This window comes from Anolis sagrei, chromosome 8, assembly GCF_037176765.1.
Source record: "Anolis sagrei isolate rAnoSag1 chromosome 8, rAnoSag1.mat, whole genome shotgun sequence".
NCBI classification, from domain to species: Eukaryota; Metazoa; Chordata; class Lepidosauria; order Squamata; family Dactyloidae; genus Anolis; species Anolis sagrei.
Genome location: NC_090028.1, coordinates 4,387,394 through 4,411,125, shown reverse-complemented (window position 1 = coordinate 4,411,125; position 23,732 = coordinate 4,387,394). Strand labels below are relative to the sequence as shown.

At 43.0% G+C, this 23,732-nt stretch overlaps 1 protein-coding gene across 1 annotated transcript in view; it reads left to right on the top strand.

The window, feature by feature from the left end:
* The window catches only part of FA2H (fatty acid 2-hydroxylase), a 113,196-nt gene that overhangs the window by 55,776 nt on the left and 33,688 nt on the right, over positions 1-23,732 (top strand). The window contains exon 2 of the mRNA XM_067470876.1: positions 7,360-7,446. Coding sequence (XP_067326977.1) covers positions 7,360-7,446 — 87 coding nt within the window. The remainder of the gene's footprint in view (positions 1-7,359; positions 7,447-23,732) is intronic.

Sequence of the window (23,732 nt, the reverse complement as noted above, 5' to 3'; positions counted from 1 at the left end):
TGCCAAGTTTGGTCCAGATACATCATTGTTTGAGTCCACAGTGCTCTCTGGATGTAGGTGAACTACAACTCCCAAACTTGAGGTCAGTGCCCACCAAGCCCTTCCAGTATTTTCTGATGCTCGTGGGAGTTCTGAGTGCCAAGTTCAGTTCAATTCCATCATTGGTGGAGCTCAGAATGCTCTTTGATTGTAATGAACTATAAATCCCAGCAACTACAACTCCCAAAAGTCAAGGTCTATTTTCCCCAGGCTCCACCAGTGTTCACATTTGTGCATATTGAGTATTCGTGCCAAGTTTGGTCCAGATCCACCATTGCGTGAGTCCACAGTGCTCTCTGGATATAAGTGAACTACAACTCCCAAACTCAAGGTCAATACCCACCAAACCCTTCCAGTATTTTCTGTTGGTCATGGGAGTTCTGTGTGCCAAATTTGGTTCAATTCCATCTTTGATGGAGTTCAGAATGCTCTTTGATTGTAGGTGAACTATAAATCCCAGCAACTACAACACCCAAATGACAAAATCAATCCTCCTCCAACCCCACTAGCATTTACATGTGGTTGCATTGGGTATTTGTGCCCAGTTTGGTCCAGTGAATGAAAATACATCTTGCATATCTAATATTTACATTATAATTTATAACAGTAGTAAAATGACTGTTATGAAGAGCAACAAAAACAACGTTATGGTTGGGGGTCACCACCACATGAGGGACTGGATTAAGGGGTCATGGCATTAGGAAGGTTGAGAACCACTGGTGTAGATGCATTCAGAATTTCCTTTGCAACCCTCCCAAAACAAAACACAGGATTTTGTATTCAGAAGCTAACATTTATTTGCTATTCTGCAATAGCACATTTTACTATGGATTTTCAATGAATATCTCACAGTCTCAACCAATTCAAGTGTTGTATGTCAGCTTATTTATTTATTGATTTATAGTATTAATATTCCGCCCTTCTCACCCCGCAGGGGACTCGGGGAGGATTACAATGTACACATACATGGCAAACATTCAATACCATAGACACACAACAAATATAGACAGACACAGAGGAAATTTCACATTCCAGCTTTCTTGACGGTATTCTGGCCACCGGGGGAGCTGTCGCTTCACCGTCCATTTGTGACACTGATGAAATACTTCCTTATTCTTTGCATGCTTGTTGGAGATTTTTATGGCGTCGTAAATTAGTTAAATTAGCCTCCCGGCATACGTGGTACCTAAATTTCCTACTTGACAAATGCAACCGTCTTTCAGGCTGCAAAGGTCGACAGCAAGCTACACAATTTGGTCGGAAGCTCACTCCGACCCAGGCTGGCTTCGAACTCATGACCTTTCAGTGAGTAGTGATCTTAATGCAGCTGATTCCCAGCCAGCTGCGCCACAGTCCCAGTGCTATTTAGCCTGCAATTGTGTCTGATGTTAATGTTAATGTTCCTGATGGGACTGGGGATGATGTTCCTGGTGGTGGTTTTGGGGATGAGAGTTTGCTTGGGCCTGAGTTAAGCTCAGACGAGAGGCCTGAGCCGTTTCAGGAAGAGGACAATTCCCAAGGCCACATTCTTGAGAGGGGCCCTTCACAGTCTTTCTCAGAGCAACTGTCTGAGGATAATTTGTCAGGTGCAGAAAATGAGAGCTCAGAGGGAGCTGATGATGAGAGCTTAGACAGAAAGCAAAGTTTCTGTAAACAAAGAGAGTCTGCAAAAACTCAGACAGCCCGTTCGCTTAGCTTACAGCAGAAAAAAGATAACAAACTTATCTTTTTTCTGCTGTAAAATTGATGCATGGGAAGGTGTTGCCTCATTCGGGTCAACGTTGGAAATTGATCATTGTCTTGGTTTCAAGTTCTCTTAGTAGCAAGGCTAAGAGAAACACTTTCCTTTCAATTTGGAAACCTGGAAAAGCCTTATATTGATGCATGGGAAGGTGTTGCCTCATTCGGGTCAACATTGGAAATTGATCATTGTCTTGGTTTCAAGTTCTCTTAGTAGCAAGGTCAAGAGAAACACTTTTCTTTCAATTTGGGAACCTGGAAAAGCCTTATATTGATGCACGAGAAGGTGTTGCCTCATTCGGGTCAACGTTGGAAATGGATCATTGTCTTGGTTTCAAATTCTCTTAGCAAGGTCAAGAGAAACACTTTCCTTTCAATTTAGGAACCTGGGAAAGCCTTATATTGATGCACGAGAAGGTGTTGCCTCATTCGGGTCAACGTTGGAAATTGATCATTGTCTTGGTTTCAAGTTCTCTTAGTAGGAAGGTCAAGAGAAACACTTTCCTTTCAATGTAGGAACCTGGAAAAGCCTTATATTGATGCATGGGAAAGTGTTGCCTCATTCGGGTCAACGTTGGAAATTGATCATTGTCTTGGTTTCAAGTTCTCTTCGTTTCATGCGTCAAGTTCTTGCCAAGCTCCCTAGTTTCATGGTTTCAAATGCCTAGTTCCATGGATTTTATGTACTTGGATCTTGTTTTTCTTTGAGGTTTAGGACTATTTTACTTATATCTGATCTTTACAGTGTTGGCTATTTTACTGCTTTGCCTACATATATTCTTCAATAAACTGCTTGCTGATTTTACTGAGCTGGTGTGGTGTTTAAGGTCAGAGGTGTGTCCTGCTCTGGTGTACGATATCAACACACAAAAGCAAAGTTTCTCGAGCATAATAAATACTTTCAAAGTAAGAACTGCACAATTACATAGGAATAACGCGTTCAAACCAGGAACAGAACATATTTCAGATTTTGTTATTTAGCATTATTTAACTTGGGAAGACGTTCGTCAACCAAATGAAGCACACTGGCTGGCGGAGCTTGATTTGTTAATGGATAACTTGGTATAGAAGGACATGCAAAGGACATATAGAAGGACATGGTACTGTACTTATGGGACTGCATGCACAGTTGCCCTCCATAAGACCTTTCTTACCAGCAGATTCTTTGAACCACGGGGCTCGTTATTATTCCCAAATGAAAATAAGGAACCTAATTACAATAAGAAATACTCTGTTTCTGAGACTGATTGAGGGGGTTCTGTGTGGGAAGCTTGGCCCAATTCTATCATTGTATTATATTATATTATATTATATTATATTTTGGTCCTAATCATAGGAGAAAAGTGGGGTATTATTACTGGTATTATTATTATTATTATTATTAATTATTATTAATTATTATTAATAGTAAGTGTCATTGGCACATGTGTTTGAAACTGCATTATATTATATTATATTATATTATATTATATTATATTATATTATGGTCCCAGTCATGGGAGAAAAGTGGGGTATTATTACTGGTATTATTATTATTATTATTATTATTATTAATAGTAAGTGTCATTGGCACATGTGTTTGAAACTGCATTATATTATATTATATTATATTATATTATATTATATTTTGGTCCCAGTCTTGGGATAAAAGTGGGGTATTATTACTGGTATTATTATTATTATTATTATTATTATTATTATTATTATTAATAGTAAGTGTCATTGGCATATCTGTTTGAAACTGCATTATATTATATTATATCATGGTCCCAGTCTTGGGAGAGAAGTAAAGTATTATTATTAATTATTAATTATTATTAATAGTAACTGTCATTGGCACATGTGTTTGAAATTGCATTATATTATATATTATATTATATTATATTATATTATATTATATTATATTATATTATATTTTGGTCCCAGTCTTGGGATAAAAGTAGGGTATTATTATTGCTATTATTATTATTATTAGTAGTAGTAGTAGTAGTAGTAAGTGCCATTGGCATATCTGTTTGAAACGGCATTATATTATATTATATTTTGGTCCCATTCATAGGAGAAAAGTGGGATATTATTATTATTATTATTACTATTAATAGTAAGTTTCATTGGCATATCTGTTTGAAACTGCATTATATTATATTATATTATGGTCCCAGTCATGGGAGAAAAGTGGGGTATTATTATTATTATTATTATTAATAGTAAGTGTCAATGGCACATGTGTTTGAAACTGCATTATATTATATTATATTATATTTTGGTCTCAGTCATGGGAGAAAAGTGGGGTATTATTATTATTAGTAGTAGTAGTAGTAGTAAGTGCCATTGGCATATCTGTTTGAAACTGCATTATATTATATTTTGGTCCCAGTCATGCAAGAAAAGTGGGGTGTTATTACTATTAACTATTATTAATAGTAACTGTCATTGGCACATGTATTTGAAACTATATTATTATATTATATTATATTATATTATATTATATTATATTATGGTCCTAGTCATGGGAGAAAAGTGGGGTATTATTATTACTATTAATAGTAAGTGTCGGCATATATGTTTGAAACTGCATTATATTATATTATATTTTGGTCTCAGTCATGGTAGGAAAGTTGGATGATGATGGTGATGATGATAATCAGAATGCTCTTCTTGATTGTAGGTTAACTAATTTGTGCATGTGGCAGGGCTCAGGTTGCATTGTAATAGGTGGTCTATGGTTTGCTCTTCTCCACACTCACATGTTGTGGACTCCACAAAGTTCTCAGTGTCTATGCCAGAGTTTTTAAGGTTGGCTTTGAGTCCCTCTTTCAATCTCTTTTCCTGTCCTCTAACATTCCATTTTCCATTCTTGAGTTCAGAGTAGAGCAACCGCTTTGGGAGATGGTGGTCGGGCATCCGGACAGTGTCGCCGGTCCAGCGGAGTTGATGGTGGAGGACTATTGCTTCAATGCTGGTGGTCTTTCCTTCTTCCAGCACGCTGACATTTGTCCACTTGTCTTCACAAGAGATTTGCAGGATTTTCCGGAGACAGCGCTGATGGAATCGTTCTAGGGGTTGCATGTGATGTCTGTAGACAGTCCACGTTTTGCAGGCATAGAGCAGCGTTGGAAGAACAATGTCTTAATAAACAAGCACCTTGGTCTCCCTATGGATTTCCCCGTCCTCAAACACTCTCTGCTTCATTCAGAAGAATGCTGCACTCGCAGAGCTCAGGCGGTGTTGTATTTCAGTGTCAATGTTGACTTTTGTGGAGAGGTGGCTGCCAAGGGAACGGAAATGGTCAACTTTTTCTAATGTTGCATCATTAAGCTGTATCTCTGGCATTGGAGAAGGATTGGCTGGGGACTGCTGGAACAGCACTTTGGTTTTCTCGATGTTCAATGACAGGCTGAGCTTCTCTTATGCTTCTGTGAAGATGTTTAGAGTGGCTTGTAGATCTTCTTCTGAATGCGCACAGACAACGTTGTCATCAGCATATTGGAGTTCTATAACAGATGTTGTAATCTTGGTTTTGGCTTTCAGTCTGCTGAGGTTAAACAGATTGCCATCTGTCCGATAGATGATTTCGACTCTGATGGGAAGCTTCCCACCAACAAGATGTAGTATCATAGCGATGAAGATGGAAAATAAGGTTGAGGCAATCACACCTCCCTGTTTGACACCTGATTCCACTTTAAATGGGTCACTTTGGGAGCCATTGCTGTCCAAGACTGTTGCCATCATGTCCTCATGGCTGCTACTTTTTGGCTGATATCAAGTGGTACAATACTGACTAAGCAGTATAATTTTTCCAGTGGTGTAGGGAGGGGCGGCTTGTCCATTACACAAAGTAAGCGGTCGCAGAATGCTTTTTTTTGCCAGGGGCGCAGAAGTGCCTCTGTAAATGCCCCTCGACCGCCACTTGAGGAGCGCCCCCTCAGCTCACAACAGCCCTAGCAGTCCAGGGGGAGCTTCGGCTTTCTTGGGATCCTCTTCCCAAAGGGGCCGGGCCCTTGAGTCTCGCCTAGCCCCTCTCGTTCCTGCTCCACCCGGCCACCGGGTGCGCGAGCAGAGCCGGCGCTCAATCGTTCTCCGCATTCGATTCCTTCCCCATGACCGGCTCCCTTTCCCGATCCCCCGGCGCTCCACCCGCCTCCTCTCCTCTCCCCAATCCGCGAGAGAGAGAGAGAGAGCCCCTCTGGCTGGAGGTATCTCCCACCTCCGCTCCCTCCTTTGTTTTTGTGCCTACCTTCAGGAAAGGTGGGCATCTCCACCTCTCTCTCTCTCTCTCTCTCTCTTGATTCCAATGGCTGAGGAGAAAGTCAGGAGAAGAGGTGACTTTTGGTGACACGCCGGGGTCTTCAGGCACGCCTCCGGACCCAAAGCGGGCCAGGCAAGGGAGCAAGTGTGGCAAGTGTAGCTACTGGGATGTATAGTTCACCTACAATCAAAGAGCATTCTGAACCCCACCAATGATGGAATTGAACCAAATATGGCACACAGAACTCCCACGACGAACAGAAAATATATATCAATGATTGGTTGGGGGGGGGGGGTGTGTGCCAAAATACTGTTTGCTTACCGTTGAAAATTACCTAGGGCCGCCTCTGGGTGTAGGGCATAGACCTCCTGTGATAATGCAGCATGTCTCACTAAGAGCCACGTCCACTGTTTTTAATTTGGTGCGATGTCTTCCACACTGGGCGTGCGTACTCAGCAGCAGAGTTGCAAAGTGCAAGGGCAGGTGTCTTCACTGTGTCTGGTTGTGATATTATTTTGCTTGATAGTCAAGAAGTGCGTCTTGTAGGTCCAGAGTGACTCCCAGGTCTTTGGGTGTGCGGCAATGCTCCAGTGGGATTCCTTTCAAGGCCTCCCTTGGAGCTCAAATTAGCTTAATTAATTATAATAATAGTAATGAATGTACTCCCCACCTCTCCCTGCGGCTCGTGGAGAGATACAACATTATTGAAACTCTATTACAAGACACACAAAGAGCTAAAATAAAATTAAAATCCACTGATGAAACACAGATTCAAGTTTACAATGTAACATTATGGGATTTTATCCTGAGGTCCGAGATGCAATGGGATGACATTCCAAGGTAAATTCATGGAAGGTGACTATAGGATGAATTTCTATCCTGAAAATGTGGGATAAAAATATATTAAATTGCCAAAACTTTACAAGCTTTCGAACTGCTAGGTTGGCAGAAGCTGGGGCTAACAGCAGGAGCTCACCCCATCCCGCGGATTAAAACCGCCAATTGTCCAGTCAGCAAGTAGTCGTGATCACTGTATTGTCGAAGGCTTTCATGGCCGGAATCACTGGGTTGTTGTAGGTTTTTTTTCTGGCTATATGGTCATGGTCTAGAGGCATTCTCTCCTGACGTTTCGCCTGCATCTATGGCAAGCATCCTCAGAGGTAGTGAGGTGCCAAAACTTTGTTTTTGTGGGAGGGACAGGTCTTGTGGTGGAAAGGAAAAACTAAAAACGAGATGGAAAGTCTTCTAAAGTTTTGGGGATGATGGAAAGTTTTGGGGATGATGGGATCTCCTTTCTGGGCATTCAATGCTCCCTGTTTTTTCTCCCTTAGGACCACGTAGAGCGATGGGATTCCGCGGTGACGGCTGCTGCTGCCAAAATGATGGATCCGAGGTGCAAAGCTGTGGATGAAGCGACGGTAAGGAGGCAGAATGGAAACAACACTGTGTAACAAGATTTGAACAATGTTGTGCTCCTGGTTTGAAAGGTTTGTGTTCCTGTATTTCTTCCTTCCTTTCCTTTCCTTTCTCTCCATTCCTTTCTCTCCTTCCTTCCTTCCTTCCTTCCTTCCTTCCTTCCTTCCTTCCTTCCTTCCTTCTTTTTCCTCCTTTCACTCCTTCCCTTCCTTTCCTTCTTCATTCCTTCTATTCACTCCTTCCTTTCCTTCCATTCTCTCCTTCCCTTTCTTTCCACCTTCCTCCCTCCCTCCCTCCCTCCCTCCCTCCCTCCCTCCCTCCCTTCCTCTGCTTCTTTCCTTCCTTCCCTCTTTCCTTCTTCCTTTCTTCCTTTCTTTCCTTCCCTTCCTTCATTCCTTCTTTTCACTCCTTCCTTTTCTTCCATTCTCCCCTTCCCTTTTTTTCCACCTTCCTTCCTTCCTTCCTTCCTTCCTTCCTCCTTTTTCTTCCTTTCTTTCCTTCCCTTCCCTTCCTTCTTCATTCCTTCTTTTCACTCCTTCCTTTCCTTCCATTCTCTCCTTTCCTTTCTTTCCATCTTCCCTCCCTCCCTCCCTCCCTCCTTCCTTCCTTCCTTCCTCCTTTTTCTTCCTTTCTTTCCTTCCCTTGCCTTCCCTTCCTTCTTCATTCCTTCTTTTCACTCCTTCCTTTCCTTCCATTCTCTCCTTCCCTTTCTTTCCACCTTCCTTCCTCCTTTTTCTTCCTTTCTTTCCTTCCCTTGCCTTCCCTTCCTTCTTCATTCCTTCTTTTCACTCCTTCCTTTCCTTCCATTCTCTCCTTCCCTTTCTTTCCACCTTCCTTCCTTCCTTCCTTCCTTCCTTCCTTCCTTCCTTCCTTCCTTCCTTCCTCCTTTTTCTTCCTTTCTTCCCTTACCTTCCCTTCCTTCTTTATTCCTTCTTTTCACTCCTTCCTTTCCTTCCATTCTCTCCTTTCCTTTCCTTTCCTTTCCATCTTCCTTCCTTCCTTCCTTCCTCTGTTTCTTTCCTTCCTTCCGTTCTCTCCTTTCCTCTTTCCGTCTTTCTTTCTTTCTTTCTTCCTTCACTTCCTTCCTTCCTTCCTTCTTTCCTTCCTTCCTCCTTTTCCTTCCTTTCTTCCCTTCCCTTCCTTCTTCATTCCTTCTTTTCACCCCTTCCTTTCCTTCCTTTCCATTACTATGAAATTAGCAAAGAATCCTTAAATCAGTCAGTTGCCTCGAAGGCAATGGTGAGAAGGACCTTCAAGAGTTTGGCTTTGCAAGTCATTCCCGGCGCATGAATAGACAAGGCAGGACAGTCAGCATTTATAAATGGAAGGGTCAAAATAGCACAGGCTTCACAATCCGCTATTGTTGCTGGTGCCTCGGGAAAGAGAGAAAGTGAACATATATACTCTGTGTACATATCTATATCTATAGATATATATATAGGATTGCAGTATTGTTTTTCTTGGGCCACACGTGTCACTCTGAAATTCACTATAATCCTCAATTGCAAAACTAGAGCAAAATGTGCTATAGTAGGATGTCCATCTAAAAACAAAGTTTTGGGAGTTTTAATCCACTTTCCCCATATTTTGAAGACAGAACCAGTTAGGAAATGGCATTTATTATAATCCAGGAAAAAACTCTCTCCTTTCTTCCTTTCCTGTCTTCTTATTTGCTTTCCCCAATACAACTGGCCCCCATACACACACACACACACACACACACACAGAGAGAGAGAGAGAGACATACATACATATATATATACATACATACACACGTTTATTTCCTTTATTTTCCTTCCTTTCACTTTCCTTCTTTTTCTCTCTTTCAACCCTTCGTTTTTCCCTTCCTTCCACTTCTCCTTCTTTCTCTTTCTTTCATTCACCCTCATACTTCTTCCCCTTTTGTTTTGCTTCCTTCCCCATCGTCCCCTTTCTTTCCTTCTTTTTCCCTTTTTCTTTCCTTTTTCCTCCTTCCATCCCTCTGTCCTTCCTTCCTTCCCTTCGCTCCTTCCCTCCCTTCGCACCTTTCTTCCTTTCCTTCTTTTTTATTTCTTCCTTCCTTTCCTTCTAGCTTTTCCACATTTTGCTTGCTTGCCTTCCTTCCTTCCTTCCTTCCTTCCTTCCTTCCTTCCTTCTTCCTCCTTTTCTTCTCATTCCTTTTCTTCCTTCCTTTCCGTCTTCCTTCCTTCCCTTCCTTCTTCCTTCATTCCTTTCCTCTCTTCTTTCTTTCTTTCTTTCTTTCTTTCTTTCTTTCTTTTCTTCTTCATTTCTTCCTCTCTTCCTTCATCTCCTTCCTTTCCTCCTTCCTTCCTTCCTTCCTTCCTTCCCTCCCTCCCTCCCTCCCTCCCTCCCTCCCTTCCTGCCTTCTGTCCCTTACTTCCTGTTCCTTCCTTTCTTTCCTTCTTCCTTCTTCTCTTCCCTTTCCTTTCCTTCCCTTCCTTCTTTTCCTTCATCCCTTTCATCTTTCTTTCTTTCTTTTCTTCTTCATTTCTTCTTTTCTTCCTCTCTTTCTTCGTCTCCTTCCTTCCTGCCTTCCGACCTTTACTTCTTTTTCCTTCCTTCCTTCCTTCCTTCCTTCCTTCCTTCCTCATTTCCTTCCCTCCCTCCCTTCCTGCTTTCTGTCCTTTACTTCTTTTCCCTTCCCTCCCTCCCTCCCTCCCTCCCTTCCTTCCTCATTTCCTTCCCTCTCTCCCTCCCTTCCTGCCTTCCGACCTTTACTTCTTTTTTCTTTCCTTCCTTCCTTCCTTCCTTCCTTCCTTCCTCCCTTCCTCATTTCCTTCCCTCCCTTCCTGCTTTCCGTCCTTTACTTCTTTTTCCTTCCTTCCTTCCTTCCTTCCTTCCTTCCTTCCTTCCTTCCTCATTTCCTTCCCTCCCTCCCTTCCTGCTTTCTGTCCTTTACTTCTTTTCCCTTCCCTCCCTCCCTCCCTCCCTCCCTCCCTTCCTTCCTCATTTCCTTCCCTCTCTCCCTCCCTTCCTGCCTTCCGACCTTTACTTCTTTTTTCTTTCCTTCCTTCCTTCCTTCCTTCCTTCCTTCCTTCCTTCCTTCCTTCCTCCCTTCCTCATTTCCTTCCCTCCCTCCCTCCCTTCCTGCTTTCCGTCCTTTACTTCTTTTTCCTTCCTTCCTTCCTTCCTTCCTCATTTCCTTCCCTCCCTCCCTTCCTGCTTTCTGTCCTTTACTTCTTTTCCCTTCCCTCCCTCCCTCCCTCCCTCCCTCCCTTCCTTCCTCATTTCCTTCCCTCTCTCCCTCCCTTCCTGCCTTCCGACCTTTACTTCTTTTTTCTTTCCTTCCTTCCTTCCTTCCTTCCTTCCTTCCTTCCTCCCTTCCTCATTTCCTTCCCTCCCTCCCTCCCTTCCTGCTTTCCGTCCTTTACTTCTTTTTCCTTCCTTCCTTCCTTCCTCATTTCCTTCCCTCCCTCCATTCCTGCTTTCTGTCCTTTACTTCTTTTCCCTTCCCTCCCTCCCTCCCTCCCTCCCTCCCTTCCTTCCTCATTTCCTTCCCTCTCTCCCTCCCTTCCTGCCTTCCGACCTTTACTTCTTTTTTCTTTCCTTCCTTCCTTCCTTCCTTCCTCCCTCCCTCCCTTCCTCATTTCCTTCCCTCCCTCCCTCCCTTCCTGCTTTCCGTCCTTTACTTCTTTTTCCTTCCTTCCTTCCTTCCTCATTTCCTTCCCTCCCTCCCTTCCTGCTTTCTGTCCTTTACTTCTTTTCCCTTCCCTCCCTCCCTCCCTCCCTCCCTCCCTTCCTTCCTCATTTCCTTCCCTCTCTCCCTCCCTTCCTGCCTTCCGACCTTTACTTCTTTTTTCTTTCCTTCCTTCCTTCCTTCCTTCCTCCCTCCCTCCCTTCCTCATTTCCTTCCCTCCCTCCCTCCCTTCCTGCTTTCTGTCCTTTACTTCTTTTCCCTTCCCTCCCTCCCTCCCTCCCTCCCTCCCTTCCTTCCTCATTTCCTTCCCTCTCTCCCTCCCTTCCTGCCTTCCGACCTTTACTTCTTTTTTCTTTCCTTCCTTCCTTCCTTCCTTCCTTCCTCCCTCCCTCCCTTCCTCATTTCCTTCCCTCCCTCCCTCCCTTCCTGCTTTCCGTCCTTTACTTCTTTTCCCTTCCTCCCTCCCTCCCTCCCTCCCTCCCTCCATCCCTCCCTTCCTTCCTCCCTTCCTTCCTTGAGTATAGAGCAGGGATGGACAAAGTTGGGCCCTCCTGGTGTTTTGGACTTAGCTCTCACAATTCCTTGAATCCTCCTGACTGTTAGGAATGGGAAGAGTTCAAGTCCAAAACCCCTGAAGAGCCCAAGTTTGCCCTTTCCAACCCAACGAAGAGCAAACAGCGGAGTCTTTTCCAAACAAAGACTAAGCCTGCTCCATCTACTGGCTCCTGTTGTGCTTGCTTTGCTCTCCTTTTGTCTCTTGGGCTTCACGTTGTTTGCCTTTGTGAGACAACGCCTATGGGCAGATTGACAACGCCTATGGGGCGGACTGAGGATGGCCTCCTTCCTTCTCTCTCTGTTTCCGTGTTGCTTCTTGGATGCCGTCCTTGTTGAGGGCAAAAAATGGTCGAGAAGGTTCTGCAGGAAGCATCGAGATGACCTCCATTGATTGCTTGCTTGTTGCATGGAATTGTACAATTCAATAGAAGCATGTGCTGGGTTTTGCATGAATCAGAACGTCATTGGAAATTGAAAAATGTGCTGTTGCTTGTTCGAAAGTGTTATTTGTATACTACTGTGTGGTCCTTGAGGGAGCTGGGGGTGGTAACGGCCGACAGGGAGCTCTGGCGTGGGCTGGTCCATGAGGTCACGAGGAGTCGGAGACGACTGAACGAATGAACAACAACAACGTGTGGTCCTTACTTTGGAAGGAGTTCTTCTCATCCAGAAACTTTGTTGTTTTCGTGCATTGATCCAAACTTAGCACACAGAACTCCCGTAACCTACAGAAAATACTGGAAGGGTTTGGTGGGCATTGACCTTGAGTTTGGGAGTTGTAGTTCACTCCATCTAGAGAGCACTGTGGACTCAAACAAGGATGGATCTGGACCAAACTTGGCACGAATACTCAAATGCACAAATGTGAACACTGATGGAGTTTGGGGGAAATCGACCTTGACATTTGGGAGTTCTACTTGCTGGGATTTATAGTTCACCTACAATCAAAGAGCATTCTGAACTCCACCAACGATGAAATTGAACAAAACTTAGTATATAGAATTCCCATGACTCACAGAAAATACTGGAAGGGTTTGGCGGACATTGACCTTGAGTTTGGGAGTTGTAGTTCACCTCCATCCAGAGAGCACTGTGGACTCAAACAAGGATGGATCTGGACCAAACTTGGCACGAATACTCAATATGCCCAAATGTGAACACTGGTGGAGTTTGGGGGAAATTGACATTTGGGAGCTGTCGTGGCTGGGATTTATAGTTCACCTGGAATCAAAGAGCATTTTGAACTACACCAACTATGAAATTGAAGCGAACTTGGCACACAGAACTCCCATGACCAACTGAAAATACTGGAAGGGTTTGCTGAACATTGACATTCAGTTTGGGAGTTGTAGTTCACCTCCATCCAGAGAGCACTGTGGACTCAAACAAGGATGGATCTGGACCAAACTTGGCACAAATACTAAATATGCCCAAATGTGAACACTGGTGGAGTTTGGGAGAAATCGACCTTGACTTTTGGGAGCTGTCATTTATAGTTCACCTATAATTCGCCGTCTAATTCCAAAAAGGAAATTTAGGACAGCCAGAGAGATCTTCTGCCTTCTCTGCCAAAGGGGTTCCTAAGAAATATGTTTTCTAATGGTTTATAGTGACCCCTCTGAAACCCCCTCACGACTCCCCAGGGGTCCCATCCCCTAGGTTGAGAAACACTGTCTTAAGCAGTGTTAATGGCAACACTTTCCGCAATTGCAATTAACACTATGAAACAAAATTTGAAATATTTTCTGTTCCTGGTTTGAAAGTGTTATTCTTATTTAATTATGGGGTCCTTACTTTGCAATTAGTTATTCTACTCCAGAAACTTTGCTTCAAAGTTAATGGCAATGCTTTTCACTTGGAAATAAGACTGTCATGAAACTCCAACGTTGACGAGACTGAGCTAAAATCCTTTCCTTGTATCGTATAAAGCTTTTCCTGTCCCATGAATTGAAAGGAAAGCATTCTGCTTGCCCTTACAGTTAGATAAGGATTTCTTCTCTCTCTTTTCTAGCAGACGGACTGACCTTTGCCAATCTTGAGAACTTTGTCTTAGTTTGCAAAAGTCTCACTTTCTATCTTCAAACTCATTATTTATTTATTTATTTATTTATTTTATTTACATCATTTTCACTCCTCTCTTCTCACTCAGAGCAGCTCACAATGGCAATGATTCAGTGCCACAATACTTACAATTACAAAACCAGAATAAAATCATACCATACAACACTTTAAAACAACATTAATTATCAATCATAAAGGCATTTCCATTATAACAATCGTCGTCTGGTCCAATTCACTGTTCAGGTGCCATTATATCCATTAGCCAAAAGCATTTGCGAAGTTGGTGGGACCAAGAGCAGGGCCTCCCTGGCAGATCTTAAACTACGAGGCAGAACGTAGAGGGAGATACGTTCGGACAAGTAAGCTGGGCGTGATACATATAGTGCAGTGGTCCTCAACCTTCCTAATGCCGCGACCCCTTAATACAGTTCCTCATGTGGTGGTGACCCCCAACCATAACGTTATTTCCGTGGCTACTTCATAACTGTAATTTTGCTAGGGTTATGAATCGTCATGAAAATATCACTGGACCAAATCTGGCACAAATACCCAATACACCCAAATTTGAATACTGGTGGGGTTGGAAGGATTAATTCTGTCATCTGGAAGTTGTAGTTGCTGGGATTTATAGTTCACCTACAATCAAAGAGCATTCTGAACTCCACCAACGATGGAATTGAACCAAACTTGGCACACAGAACTGCCATGACCCACAGAAAAAACAGTAAGGGTTTGGTGCGCACTGACCTTGAGTTTTGGAGTTGTAGTTCACCTATATCCAGAGAACCCTGTGGACTCAAACAATGATGGATCTGGACCAAACTTGGCATGAATACTCAATGTGCCCAAATGTGAACACTGGTGGAGTTTAGGGAAAATAGACCTTGACATTTGGGAGTTGTAGTTGCTGGGAGTTATAGTTCACCTGCAATCAAAGAGCATTCTGAACCCCACAATGATAGAATTGGGCTAAACTTCCCACACAGAGCCCCATGATCAACAGAAAGTACTGGAAGGGTTTGGTGGGCATTGACCTTGAGTTTTGGAGTTGTAGTTCATGTACCTCCAGAGAGCACTATGCACTGAAACAATGATGGATCTGGACCAAAATATTCCATATGCCCAAATATGAACACAGATGGAGTTTGGAGGAAATAGAACCTGACATTTGAAGTTGTAGTTACTGGGATTTATAGTTCACCTGCAATCAAAGAGCATTCTGAACCCCACAACGATAGAATTGGGCCAAACTTCCCACACAGCACCCCCATGCCAAACAGAAAATACTGATGGTCTTTGGTGACCCCTCTGACACTCCCCTCATGACCCCCTCAAGGGTCCCGACCCCCAGGTTGAGAAACACATATAGGGCTTTATAGGCCAAGTCCGGCACTTTGAATTGTGCTCGGAAATGGACCAGCAGCCATTGGAGTTGACGTAACAGGGGGGTGGTATGCTCCCTGTGCAATGCCCCAGTGAACAACCTGGCTGCCATCCGTTGGACTAGTTACAGTTTCCGAACAGTCTTCTTAGGCAACACCACGTAGAGTGCATTGCAGTCATCTATTTGGGATGTAACCAGAGCGTGGACCACTGTGGCCAGATCAGACTTCCCATAAATTCTGCACCTGACGAATCATCCTCAGAAGGCAGTTTCTCAGAGAAAGACTGCTGTGGGCTTCTCCCAGGAATGTGTCCTTGGGAATCTACAGGAGAAGCACTCCATTCGTGAGAGAGCTCAGGCCTCTCAGCAAAGCCTGGGTTTGACTTAGGCCCAGGAAAACCTGTTGACATCAGACACAATCACAGGCTGAACTACAACAGTTCCTGATTTGAAAGTGGAATTCCTATTTAATTGTAAAATTAATTGTAATTAATTTAATTACTTTGCAAGTACTTATTATACTCCAGAAACTTTGCTTCAAAGTGAATGGCAACACTTTCAATGTTTGCAGATAACACCATGTAGAAACCTCCAGAAATGTCGCCTTTTTGGACGAGGTTTCCTCCTAGTTCATGTTTTCAGAGACGACTTTCCAATGCAAAAGCTTGCATTTTGAATCTAGGAAATCTGAGGTCCACTTTCCAACCTTTTTCGGAACCCAGAAAGGACTTCAATTTCTCAATACATTTTTGCAATCTTACATATAGGAAAAACCTTGCTGCGTAAGTGAGATGCCGAAGGTGTTTCCGAAGGGAGGAAGAATTTGCAACTGATGCAACTTCGCTCATTACACAACGCAACACAACTTTCATTCCTGGGCTATAAATATCATTTCCTAATTGCTACTGTCACAAAACATGGGGAAAGTATATTAAACGGCACAAACTTTGTTTTGGGATGGACATCATGCTATACACATTTTGCTCTACTTTTTTCTAGAAGGAAGAAAAGAAGAAAAAAGGAAAGGAAAAAATAGGAAGGTTGGAGAGAAAGCAAAGGAAAGAGACAAAGAAAGGAAAGGATATGATGGGAAAGGAAGGAAGGAAAAAGAAAGGAAGGGAGGAAGGAGAGAAAGAAAGGAAAGGGAGGAAAGGAAGGAAGGAAGGAAGGAAGGAAAGGAAAGAAGGAAGGAACGAAAGAAGAGGATAGGAAAGGAAGGAAGGAAAAAGAAAGGAAGAGAGGAAAGAAAGAAAGGAAAGGAATGAAAGAAGGAAGGAAGGAGAGAAAGGAAAGGAAAGAGATAAAAAAGGAAAGGATATGATAGGAAAGGAAAGGAAAGGAAGAAAAAAGAAAGGAAGGGAGGAAAGAGAGAAAGAAAGGTAGGGGAAGGAAGGAAAAAGGAAAGGAAGGAAGGAAGGAAGGAAGGAAGGAAGGAAGGAAGGAAGGAAGGAAGGAAGGAGAGAAAGAAAGAAAGAAAGAAAGAAAGAAAGAAGGAAAGAAAGAAAGGAAAAAGATAGGAAGGAAGGGGAGAAAGAAAAGGAAAGAGACAAAGAAAGGAAAAGATGTGATAGGAAAGGAGAGGAAGGAAACAAAAAGAAAGGGGGAAGGAGAGAAAGTAAGGAAAGGGAAGGAAGGAAAAAAGGAAAGGAAGGAAGGAGAGAAAGGAAGGAAAGGAATGAAGGAGAGAAAGGAAGAAAAAGGAAAGGAAAAAGATAGGAAGGAGAGAGAGAAAAGGAAAGGAAAGAGACAAAGAAAGGGAAGGATATGACAGGAAAGGAAAGGAAGGAAGAAAAAAGAAAGGGAGGGAGGAAGGAAGGAGAGAAAGAAAGTTAAGGGAAGGATGAAAAAGGAAAGGAAGGAAGGAAGGAGAGAAAGGAAGGGAAGGAAAGGAACGAAGGAGGGAAAAGAAGAAAGAAGGAAAGGAAAAAGATAGGAAGGAAGGTGAGAATGAAAAGGAAAGGAAAGAGACAAAGAAAGGATAGGAAAGGAAAGGAAAGGAAGGAAGAAAAAAGAAATGGAGTGAGGAAGGAGAGAGAAAAAGGAAAGGAAAGGAAAGAAAGAAGGAAGGAAGGAAAGGAAAAAAGGAGAGAAAGAAAGGAAAGGAAGGGAAAAGAAAGGAAAGAGACAAAGAAAGGAAAGGATAGGAAAGGAAAGGAAGGGAGGAAGGAGAGAAGGAAAGGAAGGAAAAAAGGAAAGGAAAGGAAGCAAAAAAGGAAAGGAAGCAAAGAGGAAGGAAAGGAAAGGAAGGAAGGAAGGAGAGAAAGAAAGGAAGGAAAGGAAAGGAAAGTAAAGGAAGGAGGGGGAGTAGGGAAAGGAAAGAAAGCATTTCCTTCCAGACTTCGCAATCACATTGATTAAGGAAGTGTTGAGATTGGATCGATTGCTTGCACGGAATCGTAGGATTCCATAGCAGCCAAGTTTTTGCATGCATCAGAACATTATGTAACAAAATTTGAAAAAGAAAGGTTGTGTTCCTGGTTTGGAAGTGTTCCTTCCTGTTTAAAGGTGCGGTCCTTACTTTGAAAGTAGCTCTTATACTCCAGAAACTTCGTTTCCAAGTTAGTGGCAACCCTTTGCAGCCATTGCAAATAACACTATGTAATCACCAAGGAAGAGAATTGCAAAGAGGATTGCCAAATATATTTATACTGGAACACAATAAAATGTCATATTTATACGGTAGCACAATAAATATTTATACGGGAATAAAATTTGCAAAAAGAATTATTCGATTCCTGGTTTGTAAATGTTATTTCCTGTTTAAATGTGCAGTTGCAGGAGGCCTTGCAAAGACAACGCTTTTGCAGTTTAATCAACTTTCCCCATGTTTTTATGATCGAACCAATTAGGAAATGGTAGTGATAACCCAGGAACAATCCTCTCTCCTTTCTTCCTTTCCTTTCTTCTCCCTCGCCTTCCCCCCATACAACTGTCCCTCTTTTATGCATGGATGTATGTATATTTCCTTTCTTTTCCTTCTTTTTTCTTTCCTGCTTTTTCTCTCTTTCCTCCCTTCCTTCATCCCTTCTTTCACTTTCTTTCCTCCACCCCATACTTTCCCCCTTTTGTTTTCCTTCCTGCCGCCTACTCCTCTTTCTTCCCTTCTTTCTCCCTTTTTCCTTCCTGTTTTCCTCCTCCCTCCTTACAACCGTCTGTCCTTCCTTCCTTCCCTTCTTTTTCTTCCTTCCTTCCTTCCTTCCTTCCTTCCTTCCTTCCTTCCTTCCTTTCCTTTTCTTCTTTCTTCTTTCCTTCCCTTCCTTTCTCTCCTTCCTTCTCTTTTTCCTTCCTTCCTTTCCTTCTTTCCTTCTTCTTTTCTCTCCTTCCTCCCTTCTTCCTTTCTCTCTTTCATTCTTTGTTCCTTCCTTTCCTTTCCTTTCCTTTCCTTTCCTTTCCTTTCCTTTCCACCTTCCTTCCTTCCTTCCTTCCTTCCTTCCTTCCTTCCTTCCTTCTTCCTTTTCTCCCTTCCTCCTATCATATCCCATCTTTCTCTTCTTCCTTCCTTCCCTTCTTTTTCCTTTTCCTTTCCTTTCCTTTCCTAGCCATTCCTTCCCTTCCCCTTCCTTCCTCCCTTCCTCCTATCATATCGTATCTTTCTCTTCTTCCTTTCTTCCCTTCTTTTTCCTTTCCTATCCTATCCTATCCTTCCCTTCCTTCCTTCCCTTCTTTTTTCTTTCCTTTCCTTTCTTTCTCTCCTTTCCTCCTTTTGCCTTCCTTTCCTTTCCTTTCCTTTCTTTCTCTTTTTCCTTCCATCTTTCCTTCCTTCCTACCTTCCTTCATTTCCTCCTTTTTTCCTTCCTTCCTTCCTTCCTTCCTTCCTTCCTTCCTTTCCTTCCTTTCTTTCCTTCCTTCCTTCCATATTTCCTTCCTTCCCTTCCTTCCTTTCCTTCTTTTTTCCTTCCTTTCCTTCTCTTCCCTTCCTTCCTTCCTTTCCTTCTTTTTTCCTTCCTTTCCTTTCTTTCCTTCCTTCCTCCCTTCCTTTCTTTTTCCTTCCTTCCTTCCTTTCCTATCATATCATTTCCTTTCCTTGTCTCCTTCCTTCCTGCCCTCCATTCACCCTTCCCTTCCTTCTTTCCCTTCTTTCTTCTTTTCTTCCTTCTAGGAAAAAATAGAGCAAAATATGCTATAGCGTGATGTCCATCCCAAAACAAAATCTGTGCAATTTAATAAACTTTCCCCATGTTTTGTGATATATAACAATTAGGAAATGATATTTATAGCCCAGGAACGAAAGTTGTGTTGCGTCGTGTAATGAGCGAAGTTGCATCAGTTGGAAATTCTTCCTCCCTTTGGAAACATCTTCGGCATCTTACCCACGCAGCAAGGTTTTTCCATATGTAATATTGCAAAAACGTATTGAGTAACAGGAGTCCTTTCTGCCTAGGGCAGAGGCATCTACATTGTCGAATTAACACAGTTTTGCACTTTATCCATAGACTCCTAACGGTAGGAATTTCTTTGCAGTTTTTTACTTTATTTATTTGTATTTTATTTGTCGTGTCAGGGCAACCAGTCAGTTATATTACATTTCTAACAGAACAAAGCAAACAAACAGACAAAATACAACATTTGTGTGTTTGGTAGTGGATTAAATGTCCTTTGACCAGTTTCTGGCCACTTGGAGTGCTTCTGGTGTTGCCTCAAGAAGGTCCTCCCTTGTGCATGTGGCAGGGCTCAGGTTGCATTGCAGCAGGTGGTCAGTGGTTTGCTCTTCTCCGCACTCGCATGTCGTGGATTCCACTTTGTGGCCCCATTTCTGAAGGTTGGCTCTGCATCTCGTGGTGCCAGAGCGCAGTCTGTTCAGTGCCTTCCAAGTCGCCCAGTCTTCTGTGTGCCCAGGGGGAAGTCTCTCGTTTGGTATCAGCCATTGGTTGAGGTTCTGAGTTTGAGCCTGCCACTTTTGGACTCTCGCTTGCCGAGGTGTTCCAGCGAGTGTCTCTGTAGATCTTAGAAAACTATTTCTTGATTTAAGTCATTGACATGCTGGCTGATACCCAAACAGGGGATGAGCTGGAGATGTCTCTGCCTTGGTCCTTCCACTATTGGCTGCTACTTCCCGGCAGATGTCAGGTGGTGCAATACCGGCTAGACAGTGTAATTCTCCAGTGGTGTAGGGCGCAGACACCCCGTGATAATGTGGCATGTCTCATTAAGAGCCACATCCACTGTTTTAGTGTGGTGAGATGTGTTCCACACTAGGCATGCGTACTCAGCAGCAGAGTAGCACAACGCAAGGGCAGATGTCTTCACTGTGTCTGGTTGTGATCCCCAGGTTGTGCCAGTCAGCTTTCGTATGATATTGTTTCTAGCACCCACTTTTTGCTTGATGTTCAGGCAGTGCTTCTTGTGGGTCAGAGCATGGTCCAGAGTGACTCCCAGGTATTTGGGTGTGTTGCAATGCTCCAGTGGGATTCCTTCCCAGGTGATCTTCAGAGCTCGGGATGCTTCTCTGTTCTTGAGATGAAAGGCACATGTCTGTGTTTTAGTTGGGTTGGGGATCAGCTGGTTTTCCCTGTAAGAGGCAGCAAGAGCAACTAGAGCAGTGGTTCTCAACCTTCCTAATACCACGACCCCTTAATACACTTCCTCATGTTATGGTGACCCCCAACCATAAAATTCGTTTCATTGCTACTTCACAACTGTAATTTTGCTCCTGTTATGAATCGTAATGTAAATATCTGATATGCAGGATGCATTTTCGTTCACTGGACCAAGTTTGGCACAAATACCCAATACACCCAAATTTGAATACTGGTGGGATTGGGGGAGGGTATTGATTTTGTCCTGTGGGAGTTGTAGTTGCTGGGATTTATAGTTCACCTACAATCAAAGTGCATTCTGAACTCCACCAACGATGGAATTGAATCAAACTTGGCACACAGAACTCCCATGACCAATAGAAAATACTGGAAGGGTTTGGTGGGCATTGATCTTGAGTTTGGGAGTTGTAGTTCACCTACATCAAGAAAGCACTGTGGACTCAAACAATGATGGATCTGGACCTAACTTGGCACAAATTCTTAATATGCCCAAATCTAAACACTGGTGGAGTTTGAGGAAAATAGACCTTGACATTTGGGAGTTGTAATTGCTGGGATTCATAGTTCACCTACAATCAAAAAGCATTTTGAACCCTACCAACTATTGAGTTGAGCCAATCTTCCCACACAGAACCTCCATGACCAATACAAAATACTGTGTTTTCTGGTGGTCTTTGGTGACCCCTCTGACACCCTCTTGTGACCCCTCCAGGGGTCCTGACCCCCAGGTTGAGAAACACTGACCTAGAGCTTCGGAGAACTTCTGTTCAACCATCTCAAAGCTCCCTGCTTGAGCGGTGATGGCACGATCATCAGCATAGATGAAGCTCTCAGTCCCTTCTGGCAGTGGCTGGTCATTTGTGTAGATGTTGAACATGGATGGAGCAAGCACGCTCCCCTGAGGCAGGCCATTCTTCTGTTTCCGCCATCTGCTTCTCTGGCCCTGGAACTCAACAAAGAAGCTCCTGTTTTGTAGCAGGTTTCCTATGAGGCGGGTGAGGTGGTCGTCCTTTGTGATACTATACATTTTTCTCAGGAGGAGGCGGTGGTTCACAGTCTCATAGGCTGCTGACAGGTCTATGAAGACAGCTCCTGTGATCTGCTGCCTTTCAAAGCCATCTTCTATGTGCTGAATCAGGTTCAGCACTTGCGATGTGCAGCTTCTGCCTTTCCTGAAGCCAGCTTGCTGTGGGATCAGTCAGGGGTCTGTTTTTTTCTGTTTTTCTGCTTTTTACTAAATCCAGGTCATCGTTCAGGATTAGATAGACTCAAGTCGGTTAGGAAGGATTAAGAGTGAGTGATGGGACGTTACGAGTATCAACAGAAGAAGGTGTGTGTGTGTTTGTTTCTTCAGGGTTGGATTTGGGTGTGTGTTAAACGGCTAATTGTTAACGTCTGGTTAATCAGTTATGTTTTGTGCCTCTGGGAATGCTATATAAAGGTATGGAATGTACAGCGTTGTGGCAACCATTGCTCAAAGCTGGTGGGACAGGCCATGAATAACGTCTTCTCAGGGGGAAACTTGAGGGCATCTAGACGGTCCTCACATTCAATGCTAGTAAAGCAGTGGTGGCAAGGCTGGCAGGACACCATAGCAACATTGCAATAATAATAATAACAAGGTAGGAAGCCTTGTAGGAAGCCATAGCCACGTTGCAGAGGAATAATAATAATAATAATAATAGTAATAATAATTGAATAAAGTCTTCTCAGAGGGAAACTTGGGGGCATCTAGACGGTCCTCACATTCAATGCTAGTGAAGCAGTGGTGCCAAGGCTGGTAGGAAGCCATAGCCACATTGCACAGGAATAATAATAATAGTAGTAGTAATAATTGAATAAAGTCTTCTCAGAGGGAAACGTGAGGGCATCTAGATGGTCCTCACATTCAATGCTAGTGAAAAAGTGGTTGCAAGGCTGGTAGGAAGCCATAGCCACGTTGCAGAGGAATAATAATAATAATAATAGTAATAATAATTGAATAAAGTCTTCTCAGAGGGAAACTTGAGGGCATCTAGACGGTACTCACATTCAATGCTAGTGAAGAAGCGGTTGCAAGGCTGGTAGGAAGCCATAGCCACGTTGCAGAGGAATAATAATAATAATAATAGTAATAATAATTGAATAAAGTCTTCTCAGAGGGAAACTTGAGGGCATCTAGATGGTCCTCACATTCAATGCTAGTGAAGAAGCGGTTGCAAAGCTGGTAGGAAGCCATAGCCACATTGCAGAGGAATAATAATAATAATAATAATAATAATAGTAATAATAATTGAATAAAGTCTTCTCAGAGGGAAACTTGAGGGCATCTAGACGGTCCTCGCATTCAATGCTAGTGAAGAAGTGGTTGCAAGGCTGGTAGGAAGCCATAGCCACGTTGCAGAGGAATAATAATAATAATAATAGTAATAATAATTGAATAAAGTCTTCTCAGAGGGAAACTTGAGGGCATCTAGATGGTCCTCACATTCAATGCTAGTGAAGAAGTGGTTGCAAGGCTGGTAGGAAGCCATAGCCACGTTGCAGAGGAATAATAATAATAATAGTAATAATAATTGAATAAAGTCTTCTCAGGGGGGAACTTGAGGGCATCTAGATGGTCCTCACATTCAATGCTAGTGAAGAAGTGGTTGCAAGGCTGGTAGGAAGCCATAGCCACGTTGCAGAGGAATAATAATAATAATAGTAATAATAATTGAATAAAGTCTTCTCAGAGGGAAACTTGAGGGCATCTAGACGGTCCTCACATTCAATGCTAGTGAAGAAGTGGTTGCAAGGCTGGTAGGAAGCCATAGCCACGTTGCAGAGGAATAATAATAATAGTAATAGTAATAATAATTGAATAAAGTCTTCTCAGAGGGAAACTTGAGGGCATCTAGACGGTCCTCACATTCAATGCTAGTGAAGCAGTGGTTGCAAGGCTGGTAGGAAGCCATAGCCACGTTGCAGAGGAATAATAATAATAATAATAGTAATAATAATTGAATAAAGTCTTCTCAGAGGGAAACTTGAGGGCATCTAGACGGTACTCACATTCAGTGCTAGTGAAGAAGCGGTTGCAAGGCTGGTAGGAAGCCATAGCCACGTTGCAGAGGAATAATAATAATAATAATA